This window comes from Eutrigla gurnardus (genome assembly GCF_963514095.1).
Source record: "Eutrigla gurnardus genome assembly, chromosome: 15".
Classification (NCBI taxonomy): Eukaryota; Metazoa; Chordata; class Actinopteri; order Perciformes; family Triglidae; genus Eutrigla; species Eutrigla gurnardus.
The window spans coordinates 4,410,117-4,434,228 of record NC_139938.1 but is presented as its reverse complement, the minus strand read 5'-3'; the positions used below and the strand labels follow the sequence as shown (position 1 = coordinate 4,434,228).

At 42.0% G+C, this 24,112-nt stretch overlaps 1 protein-coding gene across 1 annotated transcript in view; it reads right to left on the bottom strand.

Annotated features, from left to right (window-relative positions):
• Window positions 1-15,749, bottom strand: part of fgf11b (fibroblast growth factor 11b) — a 30,307-nt gene extending 14,558 nt beyond the window's left edge. The window contains exon 1 of the mRNA XM_084028687.1: window positions 14,775-15,749. Coding sequence (XP_083884813.1) covers window positions 14,775-14,967 — 193 coding nt within the window. The 5' untranslated portion in view covers window positions 14,968-15,749. The remainder of the gene's footprint in view (window positions 1-14,774) is intronic.
• Between the last annotated feature and the right edge of the window lie 8,363 nt (window positions 15,750-24,112).

The following is a 24,112-nucleotide window of genomic DNA, read 5'->3' as shown; positions in this document are numbered from 1 at the left end:
CTTTTTTGAAATCCACACAAAGCCCTCTTCACATCAGTATAATTAGATCCACTGCACAATTTAAAGGGATAGTTCAGAATTTTGGACGTAAGACCTATTTTCCAAGTGAGCCGTTGTGTTCGAGACGTCTGGAGACGTTTTCAAGAAATTTCATTCAGTTCTTCTAGTTGCCGAGTTCGCTTATGCTATAGCTAGCGCAAGTCAATGGTTCTTAGCTAGACAAGCATTAAAAACAGTCTTGCCCACTCCACAGTGCACCCGAGGCAAATCCATTAAAACACTAGACTGTCGATGTACATATGTGTGTTGATAGAATAATATTTGAAACAAAACTAACCTCGCATCGCATGAATCATCCATTTTTTGAGGAACTAGTTTCTCAGCAGCAGCGGAACATTACTTTGCTCCGTCGGACTCAAAACTCTAAGACGCGCCGCCCGAAATACTGCCCGTAAATAGGCAATCGAACCGGGCCAAACTGTCGGCACTTATACCCCCAAGGCTGTCTGAAAAGCCCTCGGAGCTCACTCAAACACCGGGCAGCCCACGGCCGCGCGAATCCACAATTACGCACCGCGAACCTGGTCCGTCCGGAGAACCGTAAACCCTCGGACGCGTTGCGGGGATTCCCTCCGGTAAATAGACACATGAACACCGCCGAATATTCGGCCTCGTGCTTTCAGAGCTGGGTGAAAAGCCCTTGGTCCTCACTCAAACACCGGGCAGCCCACGGCCACGCAAAGCCACAATTACGCACCGCTAACCCAGACCTCTGCTCCGTCCGTAGACCCGTAAACCCTCGGACGCGTTGCGGGGATTCCCTCCTGGCACTACCAGTCTCCGTTTGTTCGGTCCCGGTTCTCAGCTCCAGCGGGGGCTATCTCGGTCTCCACAGACGCTCGTTCACATTCTGCCCTTTGAGCATCCCTCTCGCGCAATTCTTCCTCTGTATATTCAGGCTCGTACAGGTACGGTTGGGTTTGGGTGGAAAAAAACTCCTCATCAGAGTCTTCAAAAGTTTCAGTATATTCTCCAAAAGTGTCCATTTCTGTGAGATTGAAGAAACTAGCATGGCAGGATACTCTGCGTCTGTAGCAATGACAGCAGGTAAACAAACTATTATGGAACCGATAACTTATAAGTGCTAGGTGATATCAGTCCGCCGCTGCCATAGCCTACTAGGAAGTATGACACGCTGCTGCTGCTGAGACATAAATCCTTAAAAATGCAAGGTTGGTTTTATTTCAAACATTCTATCAACACAGATATGTACATCGACAGGCTGCCGTTACAATGGATTTGCCTCGGGTGCACTGTGGAGTGGGCAAGACTGTTTTTAATGCCATGCTAGCTAAGAACCATTGACTTGCGCTAGCCATAGCATAAGCGAACTCGGCAACTAGAAGAACTGAATGAAATTTCTTGAAAACGTCTCCTTACGTCTCGAACACACCGGCTCACTTGGAAAATAGGTCTTATGTCCAAAATTCTGAACTATCCCTTTAAAAAGAAAATACATCACTTCCTAACTTTATGGAGAACAATGAGGGCAAAACAGTATCGCTGTTCTGTTTTGACCAAATATTCTCTTGTTTTGCTCGGCTAAAAAAAACAATCTGTCGGCACGCTACTGACATTATCTTCGCTTCGCTCATCTGTCCTCTGCTCTGCTGTGTGTGTGTGTGTTTGTGTGAGTGTGTGCAAGAATCTAAAGCCCTTATTTGGCTCTAATAGTCGAGTGTAGCAACAAGGCTTTCAACGACATGCAAACAAACAAACTGTGCATAATTATAACACTGACTTGACTAATGTCATCGAATAGCAGTGATGCACTACAGCCCCATGCATATTCTGCCAAGTGCTTCCCTCTCACTGTCCTGACAGCATCTGTATCTGCATAATGTGCACACACGCGCACACACACACACACACACACACCATTGTTCCGCCATTGTTATTAATGTTGAAGTACATTGCTGTTGATGAGGTGTCAAACTATTCAGCAGAATGATGCACAGTACCTCTGCCACATACCTGCTATGGCTACCGTGTGTGTGTGTGTGTGTGTGTGTGTGTGTGTGTGTGTGTGTGTGTGTGTGTGTGTGTGTGTGTGTGTGTGTGTGTGTGTGTGTGTGTGTGTGTGTGTGTAAATGTGTACTTTGGCGAGCTGTAGCAAACACCATATTAACATGCTTGCTTCATAACAAGGCGTGCATATTGGTAGGCATGGTAAATGTTGCTTATGTTACATTTGGTGCACTGCAGCAAATGCCGACACACCTTCACAAAAACTAAAAGAAAGCAAAGAAAGCTCCTGGCGTTTCCTATTGCACTCCATGGTTTATGTATATTGTAAAGTATAAGTATATATACAGATGGCAGAAATACACTCGTATGGATTGGGAAATGTAGCGTCACAGTGGGTGGTACGATCTCTGCATTTGCTTTTATGTCTTTACGAAGTTGATGGTTAGTTGCTGTGCACAGTGGAGGACACCAGGGCTCTATTTTTGTGAACCCAGTGGAGCGGCCACATCGCAGTCAAGCGCACCCTGTGCAAAATGTTTCTGTGAGTTAGTAATAATAATAATATGAATGTCAGCATTATGAACACAGCTTTGAAGTTTTGAAATATTCAGTACGGACCTATGAGCAATACAACAATATTTTGAATATGATAAACCAGCCTGTTATTTGATTTTTTAAATGCATCTTGATTTAACATATTTTCAAGTTATGTAATTTCACAGGCTTACCTTCTTTACCTTACCTTCACAGATATGCAGTGAAGACCCGTGTGAAAAAGATTAGTATCAATAATATATGCCGAGTGTGTTTTACACTTTCATGAACACATATTTGTCCAAAGGAAAAAAAATAATGTAATAACATACACATAAGCGACCCACTATCGGTGGTCCCTAGCAGTAGCTGCTCCCAGCAGCACATTCAGCACCTCGGAGAGTGCCGCTCACTACAAACATTCACAACGACTCCAGAGACAAAGTCAAATTTATACCATTAATATTGATCAGAAAATAGTGACCGCGTTTACTAGCAAAGCAGAAGATGTTCTGATGGCAAGCATGGTCAAACGCTGAGAAATTCCTTAAGTTTAGTCCCTAGTGTTAGTCCCAGCTTCAAAAACACTGGATCCTATAGACTTCCTAAAATGCAACTTTCAGTAGACATTCCCCGCCTCCTTAATGCGCACTTCATCAATTTGCGGTATCAAGTTGTTTTCAAACTTAAGAGAGCTCCTTCCCCAGCCACACACAACATTATACAAGTGTTTTCACAGGCTAAGTAGCTCCCCTTGTGAAAATAAACTCAAGTTCTTGTTTAAAATCACTAGAGTGCCCCTTTTAAACTTTAAAGACTGAGCACTACATGACTAGGCAAAGCCAACTTTCTCTCCCTTCATAAGCCTTGGAGAAGTACACTGACGGATAGTGACACACTGTGACAGCGGTCTACCTCTGGTTGGATTAGCGAAGCACACAGACTTGTTTACATGAGCAAAAAGCCTGCGTTTGTATCACGAGGATGCGTAGTGTGCATATGTAGTCTCTACTGCTCCACAGGGGTAAACAGAGAAGATGGTAACTCGGAAAGCTACTGACTTAAAGGTCATGTTTGGGGATTGGGTATCTTAGGGCATACTTGTAGTCAAACAGTAAGAGCATATTTTATGTGGCAGGGGGCCAAAAGCAGTCATTGTTATCATAACAAAAGATCATATCCCAAAGAAATCTAACGTTGAGGTACTTCTGTTTTCTGCTACATCCGACTTCTTGTCCACTACATTTCAACTATTTTACTATTAACTTACCACATTTATCTGACAGCTGTAGTTGGATAGATTTGTTAGATAAAAAAAAAAATTAGGCTTATCAAACCTCTTGTGGAAGATTAAACCAGTGTCTAGTTGGGGCTTCTTTTTAACTGTTTAAACAAAACAAAAAACATTCAAAAGGCTAATATTAATTCATGTTACAGAACTTTGTTTTGTCATCTTTCTTAACCAATTAATCATCCAACCACTGGAACGATTGGCTGCTAATCAATTCCGGCCGGTTTTCACCTGATCGACAATGCCGATTTTTATGTCATATTGACACACGTGTTTCGCCCTGAAAAACAAAAACTGCTTTCTTGAGCCATTGGAGACTGCTCACAATCATTAATTTCACCACATGGTATACGATATGGTGTGAGTCATTTATGGTGAGGTGCGTCTGTGTTCGGTATTAAAAGAACAGCAGGGGCTGCACATTGTGTTTCAGGGTGAACACGCCGACATCTGCCTTGCAGAAAATTCACTCGCTATGCCAGAAGCACAACCTGCAGCCTCGACTGTCCCGGGTGTTTCCCACAGAGAGGAGGTGTGCCGCTACATTCATCACTCCCGGGGACACGTGTGGGTTTGAGTGACAGAAAACATTCCCTGATCCAGGTCAGTGGAGTGTGGGTCAAAGAGAGCTCCCTGTCTGTTTATGTACATCAGCGCGCAGGTGTTGTCAGCGCACCCGGCAACACGTCGACTCATCACCAGGCCCGTTTCCAAGTGACCTCTCGGCACATGAGTGAAAATATGACATGCGGTCGACAAACGGAAAAGTGTGTTGGGAGAGAGCCTTCAGGGATGTGGCTTCAAAAGATCCTGTCCATACACCGTAAGTCAAATTTGACCCTTGCAGTGTTAAAAACGCTTGCATTACATTGTATTAAGGGCAGTGTGCAAAGGGTGACTCATGCTTTATACAGAAGTATGATTTCCCATTCGAATATCCTTTGGCTTTGATATGTGGGAGAGAATTTAAAACTTTCCAACATAATTGAATAGAAAGGAAGTACGTTTGGTAAAAAAGCAGGGGAGATTACAGCCGTAAGAGCATTTTGTTTATTAAATTGGGTTTTCTTCTAATCCCAGCAGAAACTGGTCAACAGAGGGACGCCCCGCATCAATTTACATTCAGCACTGATAATCATTTTGAGAATCACCTGGGGGAGCCTCGAGCCTGGTGTTACAGTACAACCATCCGCACAGCAATTATGTGTGTGTCTATATAAATGAGGTCAATGCACATAAGAACCCAAGGTAATCACTTCATGCATCACGGCCGCCATCAAGGACACTTAAACCCTCCGCAGCAATGTAATTGTTCTGGAAAAAACGAAGCAGTGGTTGAGGTTTATCGCTAATCAGCGTAGTGTATGGCTGGGTGTTGGTTATCATTGCACTAATGTATTTATCTGGCTTGATTTGACCTCAACGTGTCGCTTGCTGATCTCCCTCTCTAGCCGAGCTCCTCTTGATAAGGTTGGAGGTAATTACTTGGGGGGCTGCATGACTGAGCAGCCAAGGGCATTTCTTTTTCTGCTCTGACCGAAGCAAACAACAGGGGTTTTCCTCGGCTTGTATTTTCAGGACTCCCTTGCTCTCCCCTCCCTTCTCACGAAGCTCTTTTTCGCTTTCGGCAGCTCCCTCTCTCTCTCTACACTCTCACTCTTTGCGCATGCATACATCTGCATGTGTGCTACATATATGCAGTAGAGAGGGAGTCTGTCTCTTGTGCAGTGTTTGATTCTGCTTCCAATAAAAGGAGAACATGGTTCCTCCTTTTTTCTCTCTCCGTTTTCTAAACTGGGCCATGAGCTACAGTGCTGCTAGTACTGTAATTATCAACCTTGTGGGAAGATAGAGGGGGAGAGAAGAGAGAGAGAGAGGAGCAAGGGAGTAATGAAGTCGTGAAAGCTAGTTAACATGGAGGAATGCTCTACACAGAAATACAAGAGGGAAGGAGAGCAAGAGAAAAGGGCAGTGATGGATACAAAGATACAGAGTGCGACAAGCAGACGTGAGGAGGAGGGAGAGAAGATAGGGGAAGACAGCTAGAGGAAGGAGGAAGACGAGGGATGGGCGATTGAGGGCGAGGTTCAAGAAGGACTAGGAATGAATGAGGTGTATCACATCAACTGCAGCTCCAACAATGGCCTCTGAATTTAAAATGTAAGGCTCCATAAATCATTTCACGCAACAATGGCGGCAGTTCACATAAGTAAGGCAGAGTTATTGCTGCTTATTAATGGTGCTGACAAGAGCATGTCAAAAAACCAGCGGAGGCAAATAGGACTCGCCGCTTCCCTGACACATTCAATATTCACATATGGGCTTCATTTGCATGATGACAGGTACATATCAGTGACAGGTAACAACATGCTAAGCACAGGGCCATTCACTGTTCCGTGCCGCAGCTTCCTTCACACGATAACACCGCGTTTGATTTCTTCGGGTTAAGATCGTCCACTTACTCGCCTGCGCTTTCACAAGAGCAAGACCACTGAGCTGCCGAAAAACACCTCACCTGTCCTTTTCCCAGTGGACCCTCCAGCAAGGACACAAATAACACTTTAATATATGCAGAACAAACAAAACATTCCTCTGCTCTCCCACAGGGGTCCAGACCTCTGTCAGAACGCGTGATGATCACACGAGTAAACAAACCACTGAGCTAAACAGCGCAGTAAATGACAACAAAGGAGTCAGGATTTGAACTGGCATTGATTTGCTTGCTGGAACACTTTGATATAGTCGTTACACAGTACGCTTTTCCCACGCAGGGGGAGAAGAAAACCATGAGTAGAGATGCCGCAGAGCAGCTCCTCGTGTGAGGAGGGAATCCATTGAATTTCGGCAAAACACTTACTTAGTGAGATTAAGTTTAGCTGACACAGTTTGGATACTCGCACAAAGAAGCAGGCACATAAATAGTCTTGCAAATGAATGTACAGTACACATATGCAAACGTGCATGGCAGCGAGCGAAGTAGACGATCCATCAAACACAATGGGTTTACAGAAAGACACCATCCTCTGTTTATTCCTATGTAAATGCGTCAGTAATCTCACTTTTGACCGGGTGCAATGATGACATTGTGTGTCACAATTACCCAGGTAAAATTAATTCATGCATAACATTTGTTTGGCGCTATAAAAGAGTTATTCCAACATTATGGAATGTATCCACCAGTACTTGCTGTTTTCGGACTCAGGAGTGAATTGAGCAGCTGGATGTGTTTTCGATGCTGTGGGGTAGAGGGAGCGCAGGGCGGGGCATCGTTCGGGGCAGCCGAGGGACCGACCGGGCGCTGGAGAGTTGGTCAGCGCTGTGGAAGCTGGTCTCGTGCCAGTCTCGAGTACTCCCTTTGATCCATTCTGTCGACCTCTTACTGCGAGCGGAGCTCCGCTATTAATTTAACGATTCTGACCTCTAAAGGTCAGCCCAAGTAAATGTAAAAGAAAATCTATATGAGCTACACTTTATCATTGTTGTAAAACAACACAACTGATCTGCACTTGCCACACTCGGCTTCGGTGCATAAAGATGGCGTTTGTCCCTGTGTCGCCATAACGTTGTAGCTTTCATCACTGACAAATAAGACAGGACAAAAAGTAGAGCCATTCATGTGTGTCCTCCCCTCACATCCTCTCCTCCTGTCTTCTCATCATTACCTCTGTAGGTGTCATCCATCCTCGCTGTCTTCCTCTTGTTAGAGGTACATTCAATCCGTCCTTGTCAGCTTTAATCATAGCACACACAGATTGAATTTAGCAGGTGTGCGTGGGAGGTTAAGGTGGTATCTTCAGGATGACGGGAAACAAAAGTGTATTCTTATGCACATCCCTCGGCCTCCTCACTTTGAATAAGACTTGAGGCCATTGTCAACAGCCTCTCTACAGCTCAGTGTGTTTCAGAAGCCAACTCTAAACTCAAACTGCAATCATACTCACAAAAAGTCACTGATCCCTCTGATCCCTTCATTTCCACTGACTTTATTTGAGTGTCTACATGGTGTCTGCAACCAGAGACGTAAAATTAGATAAACCTTCAAAATCAAAAGAAATGCATGAATAAATCCCTTAATCTCTAATGGATTTTTCGTTTACTTTATATAGGACAAGCTAAAAGATTACTGCTCAAAAGTTTGTTGTCTCATTGTGGTTTAATCTGATGTGCAGATCTTGGAGAAAGTTCAAGGGATTAACCAGATCACCTACTTCTGTGCATGAACAGCTGCCTCCCCATCCCCGTCTTTTGACACAATTGGTACCGGATACTGTATTTAGGTTTCCCCCCTGATGAAACGAGGGTTATTCAAGGCTGAAAATCCCCAGACATTGGATGACCTCAACAGCAATCAACCACTAATCTTTTGTTTGTCTCGTCTAGATGCAGACAAACAGAACGCTGCAGTTCCTTGGAAATCTCTCAAAACTTGATTAGGTCTGGAAACCGTCCGGTGATGTCATGGCAGTTTGGTTGGTGGGTTTAGAACAAAGATGTGCCGGTAAACTGGTTTTACGTAAGACATACGGACATAACCTTCACAAACGTTAAGCCCCAAAAGACATCAGAACATGCATTAAACACAAATGAGTTCATATTCTCAGAGTAGCAGACAGTAGGCTGCATTGAAGTCATTTTTTGTTGACTTTCAAGCAATCAACCTTCTTTTGTTTATGGCTTGGTGTGTTTCATGTTGCAACATCTTAGCACTACTAGTGTATTTCATTAAGCTTTTAGGGGTATAATTGTGATAATTCCATGTTTGTATGAACATATGATGGTAGTACGCTCATTACTTAAGCCTTTCCAGTGAACGTATCCAAGTAGATAAACATATGTATTAGTGAATCAGTGACAACAGATTACATTTTATGGTTCTGTTTTGGCACGCATAGTATGTTTATTGTTAGAGAGATCATTCCCTTAATCAAATTGCTTTTGTTGCCTGAATTTGCTTTAAAATTCAACATTACATGATTTTTAAGTAAGAAACAATCAAAGTTAAAGTTTGGTAGTGTTTATAGTGTGTGTGTGGTTTTATTGGATTTTATGAAGGAGCTAATTGCTCATTATAAGAATCTGATTGCGTTAATATACATGGAGAAGTGTATTAATCCCAGTGGGAAGTTGTACCATTAAAGCAACTTAGCAAAAATCAACATGCTGCCTTAATGACAGCCTGATTCAAAGCTCATCTCTTCTCTTTGATCTCGGCTGCTGTCTCTCCCTACCTATCGTCCTGTATTTTTGATTACCTCTCTATCCGTGTCCACCCACCCCCACGTTTCTATAAATGTTTCTCTGACATCAGTAACATGTTTACTTTTCTCCTTAAACCTCTGTTTATCTCTGTAGACTCGCTCTCCATCTCTCTCTCTCTCTCTCTCTCTCTCTCTCTCTGACCCCTGTCACAGTCAGTAAAGTTCTGATGAGAAGCTACCTAACACTGCATTGTCTGATCAGGTGTTGTTGAGTAAGCGAGTTTGCTGCCCTGGTCTCTTGGGGTCAGCTTAATGCTATCCTCTGCTGGATCTCTCCTTGTAACCTGGTCTGCCGCTCGCCAGCCGGGGCCTACATTTGTGCTCCGACTGTGGACTGGCCCCTTGGATGCTTACTCCTACAACATACTACAGTGCCCCTCCATGCCAACCAGTCCACACAAAGCTGCAAGATGTCTAGGTCGGCACTATATTTGTTCTTTTCTAATGACTCAGCTGATAGTGTTGCTATTTTTAATTCATATTTGTATTTCTACGGTAATACCGTAAAGTCTACGAACATTTCCCTTCTACAAAAGTCTACGGATTCTACATATCATTTTAATTAAAGTTGCACCGACTGATCATCCGCCGGTCAAAGTTGATTACGATGCATTTAATCTCTACTCGATAAACTTGAAAAAATACATATTTAAAGGAGATGTTTTCACAGCAATGCAAATAAGATATTAGAAAGAGCGTTATGACCTGTTGAATTCAATAGCAATATATAATTCAAATTACTAATGCCCATTTTTTGTCAAAGCAAGTATTTTCTCACAAATATTTTTGAGTTTTGACAGATGTGAAATACATACAAATAGTTTGATATACCAAATGCAATTGAACATTACACACATCCATACGACTGCCCCCCCCCCCCCTAACTTGCTGGCTGAGATCAGAGGGTCAGCAACATAAAGGGGATTGCTGCATAAGTCTCTAGCTCTGCTGATGGTTCAGGAAGTATTTCAGGAAAGGTCGCCACACGTGTTGAAACTTTTTGTTGGAATCACTGACTGAGTAGCGGACCTTTTCGAGGCTAAGACAGGACATAATGTCCCTCAACCACTGAGTGTGGGTGGGTGGGCGGAGCAGCATCCACCCATCTTAGCAACAGTGCCCGTCTGGCCATAAGAGAGGCAAAGGCCAGCGTGCAACGTTTGACCGGAGTCTGGAGCGCATCTCTTGCCGGTAATACCAAAAAGGGCAACCAGGGTTAGGCATCAAAGCAAGTATTTGAATAAAAATACAATAGTTATTTAATAATATTATTTAATCATTTTATGCAAATAACCGTAGACACTATTTGACAACAACAAAGTAAAGAGGTAACATAAAGAACTTTTTAACAATCAATTATATTTCTAAGAAAGAAGATCGGCAGATATTGAAATCTGTAGATCAGACTGAAAATTCCATCGGCGTATCTCTAAATTAAAGGTCTGCTTATCATCCCCATGCATACAAACGTTTTCGCTAACATCATGTGCTCGTTTGATCTAACAGAGACAAAGGTACTAAAGGTGATGCACAGGAGCAAGCAGCTCGATACCCCTCCCCTTTTCAAGTCAGATTCCACCTTGAACAAACTAAGAGGGTGATTATTGATTAATCGCTGTACATTAATGAGGTGAATTGATCTGAAAAGAGGGCAGCAGTGCAGATTACTGATGGGGGGGGCTGGGTTTCATTGGTCAGGCTGGCCTTTGAAGGGGTTACTTGTATAGTAAGAGACAGTACAGGACAGACCGATAGAGGAAGAGGATGGTGAGATGAGGGAAGAGGCAGGTGGTTTGTCATCTCATCAGTTTGAGCTTTGTGTCAACCACATACAGTATATAAGCAGCAGGGTTTATGCCCTTCCCTATCATTTCACTAGCCCGTTGCTTTATGGCAGTAGTAAATATAGCTTATGTGTTCTGGTGTGATGCTAATATGACAGCTGAGAAAAACCTCCTTTAAAAAAAAAAAAAAAAAAAAAAGAATCTTGTGAGGGCTGTGCTGTGTGGAGAAAAATATTAGGGATGCAAAGATACCATTTAGTACAAGTACAGAACTTCCATTTGTGTACCAATTGTGTAACAATAACTTTAAAAACATTTTTTATCTTAGATTTTTTATCAATGTTCCTCACGTTCCACACTAACAAATGAATCTACGTGTTTCTGTTACTGATATTTTAACATTCAACTGTGATTTTCTGACACAAAAGAGCATAGTTTGCAATAGGGATTTTAATAATTACAGTTAACAAAAAAGCCAATCAAAACTCGCAGGTGCATTTTAAGGAGAATAGCGCTGGTCCACCTTAAAGGTCAGTCCACCTTAAGTGCATCCAAGCCGGAACAGCCAGCGCTGTTGCAAACTTTGGGGCCAGCCTCCTTCGTTTTAATCATCGGCTAGCTGGCAAGCAAGACACGCTTGTTTCTCCTCAGGGGTCTTGAGGAGTTGTAGCATTAATTCACACACAAATAAACTGTACCCACACTACACTGCTATGTTCACGGCTGTAGCGTTACTGCTAACTTCATTCTCCTCATCACACATGCCAACATTACGTGGGGGCTGCAGACGTTGGTGGAAACCCTGACAGAGTAGCTTATACCAGGCAGACACATCGCTGACAACCTTGCAGCTAAACTACTTAATATGGTGGAAACTTACTCCACCATCATGGCTGCTACCTCTCTGGGACAGTTGCCTATTTTACGCATGCACTGCAGCTGGTTATAAACGATGGATTTCTCTGTGCATCAGGTTATTATTGCAGCTGGGTGTGGCTGTTAGCATTCATCCACAGCATTCCTGCATGCAATGCCCAAATCCTGTCAGTTAACGGTTAATGATCGGTTAATGAGTCGGCTATCAGTCAGAAAAAAAATATCAAAAAAATTGGCATCCCTGGATTAGAGCCTTTTCATTTATGTCCACAGTCAGCTCCATTGCCACTACAACAGCAGACAAACATCTGGTATCGTTATGTAAACAACTTACAGCAAGGTTCATAAAACAGGGGATGTCCAGACTGCACAGAACAGATGCAAAACATTTTATTTCTGAGAAAAAAAGCTGTATTATTACATCAATATGTCACATTTCAAAGCCTTATTTTTTGACCTATTGACCTAGGTAGAGGACAGCATGAGAGTGAAAGAGGAACGACAGGCATCAAAGGGCCGCATGTCGGACTCGAACCTGAGTCCGCTACAATGAGGACTTAGTCTTCGTAAATGGGGCGCCAACTCCAAGTGAGCTATCCGGACAAGTGGTCAATTATACGTCTATTACCTAACAATACCACGAGATAAGCAAGACTCATTTCATCTCCAGACAAATTCCAGGTGAAACCTTCTACAGCTCGAACAATAAGAACTGTACAGTCTCTTATCTACAGTACGTGAGTCTTCCAAGTTTTTGAATGACAAATGTGAACATAGTGGCGCAGAATGAATGAAAGTCCTCATCAAACTCTGCTGCTCCTCATCCCCACCTTCAGTCTGCTTAGATGCAGTCTGGAGCTCATCGCTGATTGTTTTTCCCCAATCAGCAATGAAAGCATGTGGCCATGTTTGTTCAGCGACATTTCTGTCATATGCATAATTTAACATGAGCATACTACACTTACAAATTGGAACGCATGGAAAAAGCAAAACATTTCTCGGTCACCGATTAAATAATTCAGCAGTCTACAAATGAAGAAATCACACTTTTCTCTCTATTAATACTCATTTTAATGAATTAAATATTATTAATATGTGTATTATTGGATTCAATTATTAACATAGCAAGGCATTCTATCATTTATGAACAGTTATATATAACAATAACATAAAAACACACTGCACTGCAAGCACGATATCAAGCAGATTGTATATTTTAATTGGGCTAATTTGTGTTGTGGCACATTTTTTCTTTTTCATTGACAAGCGAGAAGTTGATGTTGACAACACATCACATAAAACTCCATTCAGAGCCTCAGCGTTGAAGTTGTGCTTTCAAAGAGAGAGAAGCTGACAGATTTACAGGAGTGGGTTAACTTTGAAAGGTTTACGTACATGAAATAGATTTTGACTTTACAGGATTTGACTTTTCCTTTAAAACGTTAAAGTTTGGGCCAGATCTAGAAGTAGCATGCATTTAATTCTATATGATATCCCATTTTCCAAATCGAAATCTCAATCGACCAATAGATTTTCCTCTTCCGATCACATTTTGGTTGTGGTTGTGTAAGTGTCGCACTTACTGGATGCTACCTGAAGTAAATTACAGGTGCCTAATACGAGATCTGGTGCAATTCGGAAGCAATTTGGCATTCAACGTGGTGACTTAGCCAGCGGCTCGTAGCAAACGCTGCTAACAGCGCTAACAGTACAACCTACAGCAAACATGCTGACAGAGCTAACAGTGTTTACTTGAAGTAGAATTGGAGGTTGTGTGCCACGCTTCAGCGACGGCAGTCCCGTCGAGACGGCAGTGTCCGTCGGGACGGCAGTGTCTCGCTGTAACCATGTCAACAACGCAAGGAGAAGCTCTTATAACAACACACACTGAGGGAGGGCGACTTCAATCTCCTCTCAGGTCGACATTACTCTACTATATCTTTACAACTAATAGTTGTTTGCTACCATATAAATGCAATAAATGTCAGTCTTTTTTTTAGTGATGATCTTTAAAACAACCAAGTTATCCTAAAAAAGATTATCATAAATCGTAAAGGATGAATTCATTAAAAAAAAAAATAATAATTTAATGTTTTAAATCAGGCTCTATTTTTCACTTGTCAACCTTAATAGCGTGAAGGTAGTGCTTTAGAGTGTTTTTATCGCGATCCTCAATAACATATATTGTTGTCCCATCCATAGGTGTGTGCATGTGAAACTTCCCCACTGCATTTGTTGTGCATGCTTGTATGCAATCATGTGTACATGGTCACTAGTTACTGAAATCTGTAAAGATGAATCTGCCTTGAATACCACAATCTCCAGATGTATGTAACACTCGATAATGATGGTTTTGAGCCAATTTCACAATGTATTGCAAGTCTCTGTATCATTATATATTTGGGAATGCAAAAGTGTTTGCAATTATTCAACAATTTGTTATATTTTTACTTTGCTGAGCTGAGTGCAGGAGGTACTATTGGTCAGTGTATGAAACAGAGGGGGTTGCCCTGGAAAATAACTGCTACTGTGAAAGTGGTTTTATGAGCTATGACAACAACAGATATTAAGTTAATAACTTCTTGCTGTGAATCGGTGGTAAACAGATCCCTTGTTCATAAAAACTAGCTGGAAGTTTCCTTTTTCTTAAATGAAATATATTTTGATAAAATGTTGATCTGCAGTTTCAAATGCACATGAGATGAAAGAGAACTGAATAATATGAAAAAGATCTTTTGTTTGGCAGAATAAACCAGAGGGATTCTTTTTAAAATGTACTCTTATATTGAGGTAAAATACATTACGTTTGAAAACATGACATTATAACAACTACATTAATTATTCAGATTTATGATGTAGATACATTTTGTGTTGGTTGATTAATTGTAAAAATGGAAAATCCCATTTGTTTCATGAAAACGTAAGCGTTCATTTTTAGCCAAATATGCAAAACATTTGTGCATGAAAAGAAACAAGCAGAGGAAGGCGATAGCAGTGACTCACCCGGTCTTTTCTCGTTTCGACCTTTTCGACCCCCGCATAGTCGTACTTTGGAGATCAGGACCAGGATCTGTTTCTGGCACAAGGACTTGTTGCTCTTCGGACAGGGCTTGCGCTTGTTGGCTACCGGTCGGTTGGCTGGGTCTTCCTTGACCGCCCGTTTCTGTCTAATGAGCGAGCTGGCGAGAGCTGCCATCTTCCCCCCCTCTCACCTTTGGGAGGGGGGTGTCTTCCTTCCCAGTGCCCCCTTTGCTGGTTTGGCTTCTGCTTTCCTCCAAAAACTAGAGTAGGACAGACGGTTTAGAGAAGCCCCCACAGGGGAGATCGGTGCGTCTAAGTGGGTTAACAGGGAAGAGTTTAGTTTGAGGGTTCCCTTGGAGAAGGATGAACTGGATGAGATGCAAGTTCACCTGCAGTCCAATGAAAAGCCTCCACTCTGACCAAAAATGTAAAAAATATGACACTAACAGACCACACACAAAAAAGTGCCACAGTCACATTTTCAGTAAAAAAAAAAATAACAAAGACAGACGTTACAATGATGACTTCTACCCCTCTTCCCCACTCATCTTGCACATTAAAATGCTCCTCAGTGGCCAAATATTGCAAATTGACTAACCTACTTTGCCTAGACAACACCAAAGAGACGGAGCTCAAAATATTTTACATATAAAAATACTTTTACTGAAGAAAAGTGAAATCATTCTGAATGCTAGGAAGCTCCTAAAAGCGCGAGAAAAACCAAACTGTTTGTCACCATTTGTGCAGTCCACGGAGGTCCAACTTTGCCTCCCATTTAAACGTGGCAGCGTGGAATAATGAGCTGAGAGTCCGAGTGATAATCCAGCCGACTTAAATCCAGAGGTAGAACAGCAGGCGGGACGTTGGCGGCGTTTGTAGGAATGAAGCCGGGAACAGAGCAGAGACATGAACACAGACAGACAGAGATTCCTCCTCTGCCTCCGATGGCACGCTCCTTTCCCACAGTTCTCACCGAACCCCCCCTCCCTCCCTCCCTCCCTCCTCCTCCTCATCCTCCTCCCCCTCCTCCTCCTCCTCCTCCTCCCATCCAAAGTCAGCGAGTGGTTGTGAGAGTATGTGTGCATGAATTCCAGCAGCCACCATCAGTAGAGGTGACATTCATGAGAGAGAGGGAGGGAGAGAGAGAGAGAGAGCAGAAAGGAGGGAGGGAGGTTGAGGCTGTGATGTGTAAGAATGAGCTTGACTGGGCGAGAGACGGGCAACAGCCACTTCACAAAATCACGGCTCGCAGAGGCTACAATTTGGTTATTTTTCCGCGATGAGGATAAAAACCCCAAAGACAACCCTCAATCATTTTGACTGCTCTTCTGAAACAGAGAGACAAGTGCCAGAGGGAGAGAGAGTGCTTAAGGTGCAGATTGTGACAGTTCTCTGTCTCCTCGAGAGGAACAGCATCACCATGTGTTACCTTCCTGTCACATGCAGCCACACATACACACACATACACAGCACATCAGCATATTTGGTAGTAGATTCTTCCCTGCTGTACGATTGTCTTGTCTCTCGTCAGTGTTCTTCTTCATCTTCCTCCCCGACACCCGCTCATGTAGCCGTAACCCCCACACCTCTGTCTCTAATGTGTTTTCCTTGAGCTCCACATGTGAAATGGAGGCAACATTAAATAAAGAAATAAAGTGACTTTGTTCCGTGAAACTGGCATTTAGTGTCTGACATATCTGACTTCTGGCTTACGCTAACCCTGACAGAAACATGAGCTTGGACAGATTGAGTTGGACAGCTAACCCGGACCAACACACATACAAACTCATATCAGCCTCGTTCTCCATCAGCCCCCCCTCCCCAACCTGCAAAATAACCACAAAAAAACGCTAAACACGCATATTTGTGCGGGTTGTGTTGACAGGTCCCTCGTTCTACTTGTATTAAGAGACAAATACAAGGGCTGACATCAGAGATCCCTCTCATAATTTAGGACACAAGAAACTTCCACAAGTATCAGTAGAGAGCACAAATCATGCTGACATACTTTTGCAGGAAATAGCGGGTTCTTGTAAATGACAATGCCCCGCAGTCAAGCGTTTTCTCATCCTGTCGAGTTGCAATAAAAACAGGCTTTATGCTCACTATTTTCACTCTGCAAAGCAACCAGATATAAGACAAACAGCATGTTTGGAGTAATGCAATACAATGCAAGTCTATTCCAACATTATCATAGATTTCTATAACATGAAATCATTGAGGGATGTTTTTGGCTGTATGTAATGAGTCTTATGGTCATTTATTTGGCAGCAGGAATTCACCTTCAAAGAACGAGAACACTGATAGATTAGTTCATAGATAAATCATGGCCATAATGTGAAAATCTCATTCACTGTAAAAAAAAAAAAAAAAAAAAAATCCAAAAAATATATAATATATATTTATATATATAGTCACTGCACACCATGAATCTGCAGTACAACTGAATATAAAAACATTATGAACCTCTCCAGTCTGGCCCCTTAGACTCAAACCTAATAAATCAACTTATTGGAGAGCTAATCAATCCAATTTTATTTGTCATGGCACCTCTTTTAAAAGCCGATTGCCAGGGAAACCAGCGGCTGAAGCAACTTGAAAACTCAAGGTCGTTTCAAATCGTTTCTAACAATGCCGAGCAAGGTCACTGTCTGTCAGGGCTTGATTGACAGGTGACAGCAGGCGTTTGTTCTCCTCGGAGGGACGAGGGCGCGGTGGTGGCGGCGGAGGAGGGGGGACCACACATGAGATAATGCAGTTTGTATTGACAAGGAAACAGAAACGATATTTTTCTCCTTTTCTAATGATTCCTTCCTGCCTGTATTCCACAACCATTCTTGGCCGTGCGTTGGCCGTCGTTCTCTGCTTTAAAAATCAATCACCTAATGGACATCACATTGCAAACATTGCCAAGCGTTTTTTTCTCGTTTTTCGCTTCTCCAGTCACAAGTACAAGCCAAGTTACACCAAAAGAAAGCTAAGTGGGGATCCCAGGACAGAGGATGGTCTCAAGGTTAACAAGTGTTTCCATCATTATCATGAAATTTCATGCCAAAATCTAAGTGGACTCATTAAGAGCAAAACCACTTTTCACGTCTTCCTAAGAGCTATCACCTGCATGAACACAACCCGACTAACAACTAAACAACCATTATGCCAGGACTCTATGTTACTGCCATTAGTTATTTCAAATTTATTACCATATAAATGTGAGTCCTTTGTCTTGCTCATATATCATTTGTAGTTTCTTGCATCTCATCTAATCACATTCAGGATTTACTGTGAGGGCTCCCTCAGCCTGGGGGTGGGAATCGGGCACCTCACGATTCGATTCGGTTACAATTCAGAGGCTAAACCAATTATCGATGCATGTCGATGCAACATTTTTTTTTTTTGTGCATGATTTAAAAAAAAAAAATCTGTTTGCTACTCAGTTTGCTAGTCACTTCCTACTTTTGTGATGATCAGCTGCTCTCAGTCAAACATAAGAATAAGACTTCTCTTAAAACAAAATCCTCCTGTTATGGGTAATAAGCAGCATATCCCAATGCTATGCTACTTCATGCCGCTTACATTTCAACACAAAAACTATGGCTTGGAATTCAGCTCTCAGTGAATCGGTAATGGAGGCGAACACAGGGCAACCCCCATGTGGTCTCCCATTGGATCGTATTTTACGTTTCAGAGACCCAACAAACTATGGGTAAAACCGTGGAACAAACAACAAGGTTGCTGCCGTATTCATGCCAAGACGACGTTATGTTCAGTGTTTCTAACAATGCCGAGCAAGGTCACTGTCTGTCAGGGCTTGATTGAGAGGTGACAGCAGGCGTTTGTTCTCCTCGGAGGGACGAGGGCGGCGGTGGTAGCAGCTAGGGTGCTAGCCTAGCTCTGAGCGAGAACGCCAAAACAATGAAAGGATTTCTCTTTCAGCTCTCTTATGTGCAACGCCACAGACTGTCCGGGCGCTGCATATCCGAGTTCCACCTTTTGCGTTCCGTAAACAATACGGAATATAAATAATCAATTTGTGAATCGATTCAGAATCGTCCACGTCCGCATCGCGATGCAGCTAAGAATCAATTTCCCCCCCCACCCCTACCTCAGCCCGACTGTCACTATTGAACCCTCTTTGCCAAAGTGGAGGAAAAACAGTCTGCATGAATAACATGAAAGTAAGAAAATTAAAAATAGCAAATAGGCATTTTGTCACGTGTCCATGTATGAATTGTCATCATCTGAATGCTGCACAAAGGGGGATTAAATGCAGATGTTCTGCTAAAAAAAAAAAATCCATGTAGCAATCCCTGCATGCATATAAATTCACATGGAAGCCGAGGGTATTAACCGTATATCCTCTTTGAAAGTGCTTTATGTTGAAATGCTTTTCCCCGTATAACGGCTTCCACATGTTGGTGTATTCTGTGTGTTACCTAACGAAGACTTCTGTGATCTTTACTCTACAGGATGAATACATACCATATGATAGAGTTTCTGTATTGTTGCTTGATGGATGTTGTGTTTCTCTATCCGTTCCAGTGGGGGAAAGAAACCAAGTACAGTTACTTAAGTACTGTACTTGGACAGTTCGGAGGTATTCTCAACTCGACATGAGTATTTACACTTGATGCTACCTCATACTTCACTACTATTACTAATCCACCAGTTTAGAAAGTTTCTAGTCGCCCCCTGCTGGCCAGCACTCCCTTATTGGCTTTACGTTTCAGACCCAGAGGGCGCCGCCTGACAGAAATCAATCATCAAAAAATAAAAAATACGGTAGTTTAAGTCCTATAAAGCAAATATCCTATAAAACGAATTGTAATTTTTTTTTACACTGTATTATAGTGTGGTTGCTGTCCTTTAATCCGGGTCCGGTGTAGTGTTTATATATAATGATATAATGTACGTATGCTGAATAACCTCAGTTCAGACATGCAGTCATGTTTACGCAAACACACAAAGCCAGAAAGAGTTAAGCACATGAAAACAATTGGCCTAGTTCTGTCTCTTCCTCCCTCCTCTCTTTATCACTGTCTCTCTCCTTCAGTCCCCTCTCAGCTCATCATGCTGTCCACAGATGACAGGAGGTATTCTTCGTTAATCCCCCTCTGTTATGCAGCCATGTGGAATCTGACTGGGGCCTGCTTCTTGCATACAGAAATCATATTTTCCCAGTGTCCATGACCCATGGGTGAGCTGCTCATTAACGCCGAGCAGCACATATCATTCTTTATTCAGCCCTGTTCAGATCCTTTTCTGGTAATTAGGTTTTAATCATGACAATTGCTTGGCAAGACAGATACAGATTTATTTTCTGTTTACAACTTTTCCTGATTTTGACTTGCCTTTGCTTTTTTCACCCTTTTTTGTTTTAACCACGAGGCATGTTGAGTGAGGTCAAATATGCCGACCTTTCTCAATAAAGGCAGTACTGAATATATTCACCATTGTTTTACGTGTTGTATTGCCAGACTGGGTTGCTGATGTGAATCAGAAATGGATATCTATCATTGTTTACAGTTTATGCATGATTGTTACAGCAGTCACTCCAGTCTTACATGCATTACAACCATTCGACCTTGAAATGACATCAAAGGTTTAACTTCCCTAAAAGTTATTCTGTGTCAGTAAACCGTAAGAATGAACAAACAGGAAGGTGAACTCAACCCTTCCACATTCTGTTTGCAAGCGGGGGCGCTAGCTTTTCTCATTGCCTTCATCTCCACTGTTGCCGGAGGTAAAATCTCAGCAGGTAAGTCTGCAGGATTAAACTTGCCTCTCTCAGAGTAAGTAAAGATTGCTTGATGAAAGCAGGTGTTGGAAGTCCTCTGTGTTGGTGCTGTTCAAAGCCCCACCTTCACTACAGCTGGTCCAACCACCAGCAGGCTAACCCCATTCACTCTCCCCTGTGTGATCCTCTTCACCACTGGCAGCTACTGCTGTGATGACTGATAGACCTGCTCATGTGGAGGAAGATGAGGGTTCTTTTAAATTTGTTTTTATTTGACCTGTGTCTTCACCAGCATCTCAAAGATCCCCACCTTTGCCTGCAAAAGCTCCTACTTTCACCTCTCTGTCTGGTGGGTCAATGATGATCCCAATTATTTATCACGATTATTCACTAATTTTAGAGACAAACTATTTTTATTGCACTTTCACTTAAGTGAACAGCATCGCTTTCATTTCCATGTGGTACATTCCTAATGTACACATCTTTGCATCGGAATAAGACTCCTTATTCACAGTGCATTTCCATGAAGTAAGGCTCGGCTCGGGCCAATATCTTTTATACTGATATGGGTAACTTCATATAACCACATGGTAAAGGCCATTTTTGTATGCTCCTGTGTGAATTAAATCATTTTATGAGTATTTTCTTATTTTATTAAGAACTTTTGTGCAAAATTTTGTGCAAATTGAATATAACAGTTTGGTTAGTGAAAGTGAAATTATAGAGAGAAAATAAAAAATGCAGGTCTAGCTGGGGCAGCAAATGTAAGATGAATCAAATTGAGCTGATAAATGCATTTTTACAGGACAGGAGGCCGATATTAAGCCCCATAAAAATGTATACATACACATCTTGGTCTGAATTAACTGCAAGTAAAGCCGACATCACTGCTTATTTTATCATTGGTTGTAATAACCATGGTTAGCTGTAGAGAGTATTTTTCTTACTGGTTTTAGACTTGCATTGTTTTCATTCGTGCACAGCTTCTCTGTAGATATTTATTTAACCCTTGTTAAATGTACATAAGTCCTACATAAGCAGCCATAAACAAACCACTGTGTTAATGCATTTCTATATATCATAATCTATTTAAGGTGAAGAAGGAAAAGAAAGGCATGACATTGTATCAGTTAATGACAATGGATAACCCTGAACTCCAAATATGACTGTAGTGGGGACGTGCATGTATGACTCTTCAGCTCTGGATGGCAGCCACAACATTCAGGTCGCCCCTAATGGCGGACTGTTAGTTTAGGAAGCCCTTGATTTGTTATGCAGCAGAATTTTCTATAAGCAGAATGCACATTTTCAATATTACACTCAATCATGTTCATTCAATATAGAGCCTTGAACTAACACTGGTCTGGTTGGAGTAATATGTTGCATTCTGTATTCTCTAAAACTGTCACTCAGTAGAAGTTGTCTCATTCAGGTTAATCGCTTTTCATAGCACTGTCCTATAAAAGAACTGATTGGGAACATCCAAATGTTTTCTGTTTTGTTTAAAGTCCCTGGCTGCATGTAGAAGAGTTCAGTGTGATTAATTCAAGCCAGGGATGATCTCTGCACGGACAAAGAGATTGAGGATTGACCAGCAATCTTCATCCCTCATGTCGTTGAAATGAATGAAAGCAGAGACAGGTCTATGTCAGATTAGGATGACCTTTCATTTCATGGATTAGGAAAGGAAATGAAATGTTTGGGTTTAAATATCGACTCCCGATTTATGAACTAATCCAGTTGGAACGGAATCTAATCATCACCTCCAAGACGCTTCTCTGTAAACACAAACAGTGCAGGAATGTGTTTACGTACGTGCGCTCGGTGTGCACAAATGTATGTTTATTCTGCAGGGTCTCTTATTATGATGTATTCATGCATACATGAAGAGGATCCACAGAGAATGAAAACTCAACAGGCATGCAGAAATAAGACTGGTTTTATGCCAGCGAAATGAGGTCACATAAGTGGGTTTTGAGATTGACTTTGTATTCGATATAAATATTGATTTTGTGCTTCTGGAGGTCCCTCATGTGTGTGAAGTGTCTTTTTGGCATTTCACTACTCGATGTGTGATGTGCACATTTAAGAAATAACTCATCCGGAATAACCAATTTACAAATGCATAATGTCTTGATGGTTTCAGAAATTAGATTTTTCTCATTTTACTGATGACAGCTTACCATGCTCAAATTAATGAAAATGTAAAAAAAAAAAAAAATGTATGCGTATGCTTCTGGTGGTTATTAACACACGGGTTGATATAACATTACCCCATTTCAGAGTTGAGAGGCTGATGCAGAAATGCAGCCTGGATGGTGGGGTATTGAAGTGGTGTGTGTCCTTGGGGTGATCAAATGGGAACCTCCCATCACAGATGTTCTGCTGAATTAGGATCATAACACCTTAGAAGGCTCACAACTAACTTCTGCCACTGAAACATCCCGCCTGCTCTCTACAATGAGCCCTTTCTGTGGATTTTTACTGTTCTTTTACAAATGTGTCTACCAATCTAGAGGTCAGGTCACTGAGTGGGGGCAGCTTAACTCCATTCAGACTCAGATCCTTTCAAATGTGGGGATAGACACCTCTAGTGCTTTGAACTCATTAGCCCAGCATTAGCAGTTTTTAAACAAAGACTTTTGTTTGTACATGACAAATCCATGAGGAGATGCTGTGGCGTAGTGAGTCAGTGAATCAGCAAGCAGGCGGACTGAGGAGCACAAACCAACAACAACTCCCACATCTAAGATAAGTCAGGAAAAGCCATTTAAAGGATGTTTTCTCTTCATGACTAAACACCTTGGACTATAAATAATATTAAACAAATATGAAATGAACAATTTTTTTTATAATGGTGCTTTTTTCACCCTGCTACCTGGTGGGTAATGCCATGCAAATGTGTACATTTGCATGGCATTACCCACCAGGTAGCAGGGTGAAAAAATGCAAATGTGTACAATCATGGTTTCCAGAGGATGAATGCTCTTTGGGCACCACCAGCAGGTTGACATGTTTGGCTTTTAGTGCAATATTTAAAAAAAGATTGGACACATTGCCATATTTGTGGTTTTAAGTGAAAGGTCTCAATAACTATTTGATAGGTTTCTGAGTTTGGTACAGACATCATGGTTTGTCAGATTAATTTGAATTCTCCAGAACTATGGCTTATGACAAAAAAACAAAAACGATGCACATTTGGCCTAACCTTTAGGTACTTAGAAATGTGATCATGCTAACATGCTAATTGGAATAACATGATGGCTACACTCCACCTTTCCATTAGTACATATTGCAGCTATAGATATAGATACACTACTTCATGATAACAAATTTGCATCATCACACTTTAGTCTGTGCTCTCTCGGTAGATCACTACTACTGTGCAGAGGATTGTGGGTCAGAACAGCCAGAAAAGCAGGCTGGCTTGCTTACTGCAAAATGTGACTGGATGCAGTAGGACATCCGGGTATTTGTGGCATTCTGCATTGGTATTGGGACATACTAAGGCTTTTTCTAGCATACTAAATAATACGGTAGTATTGGAGCGCACCTTCTACTTGTTCAACATCAGCACGGCTGTACC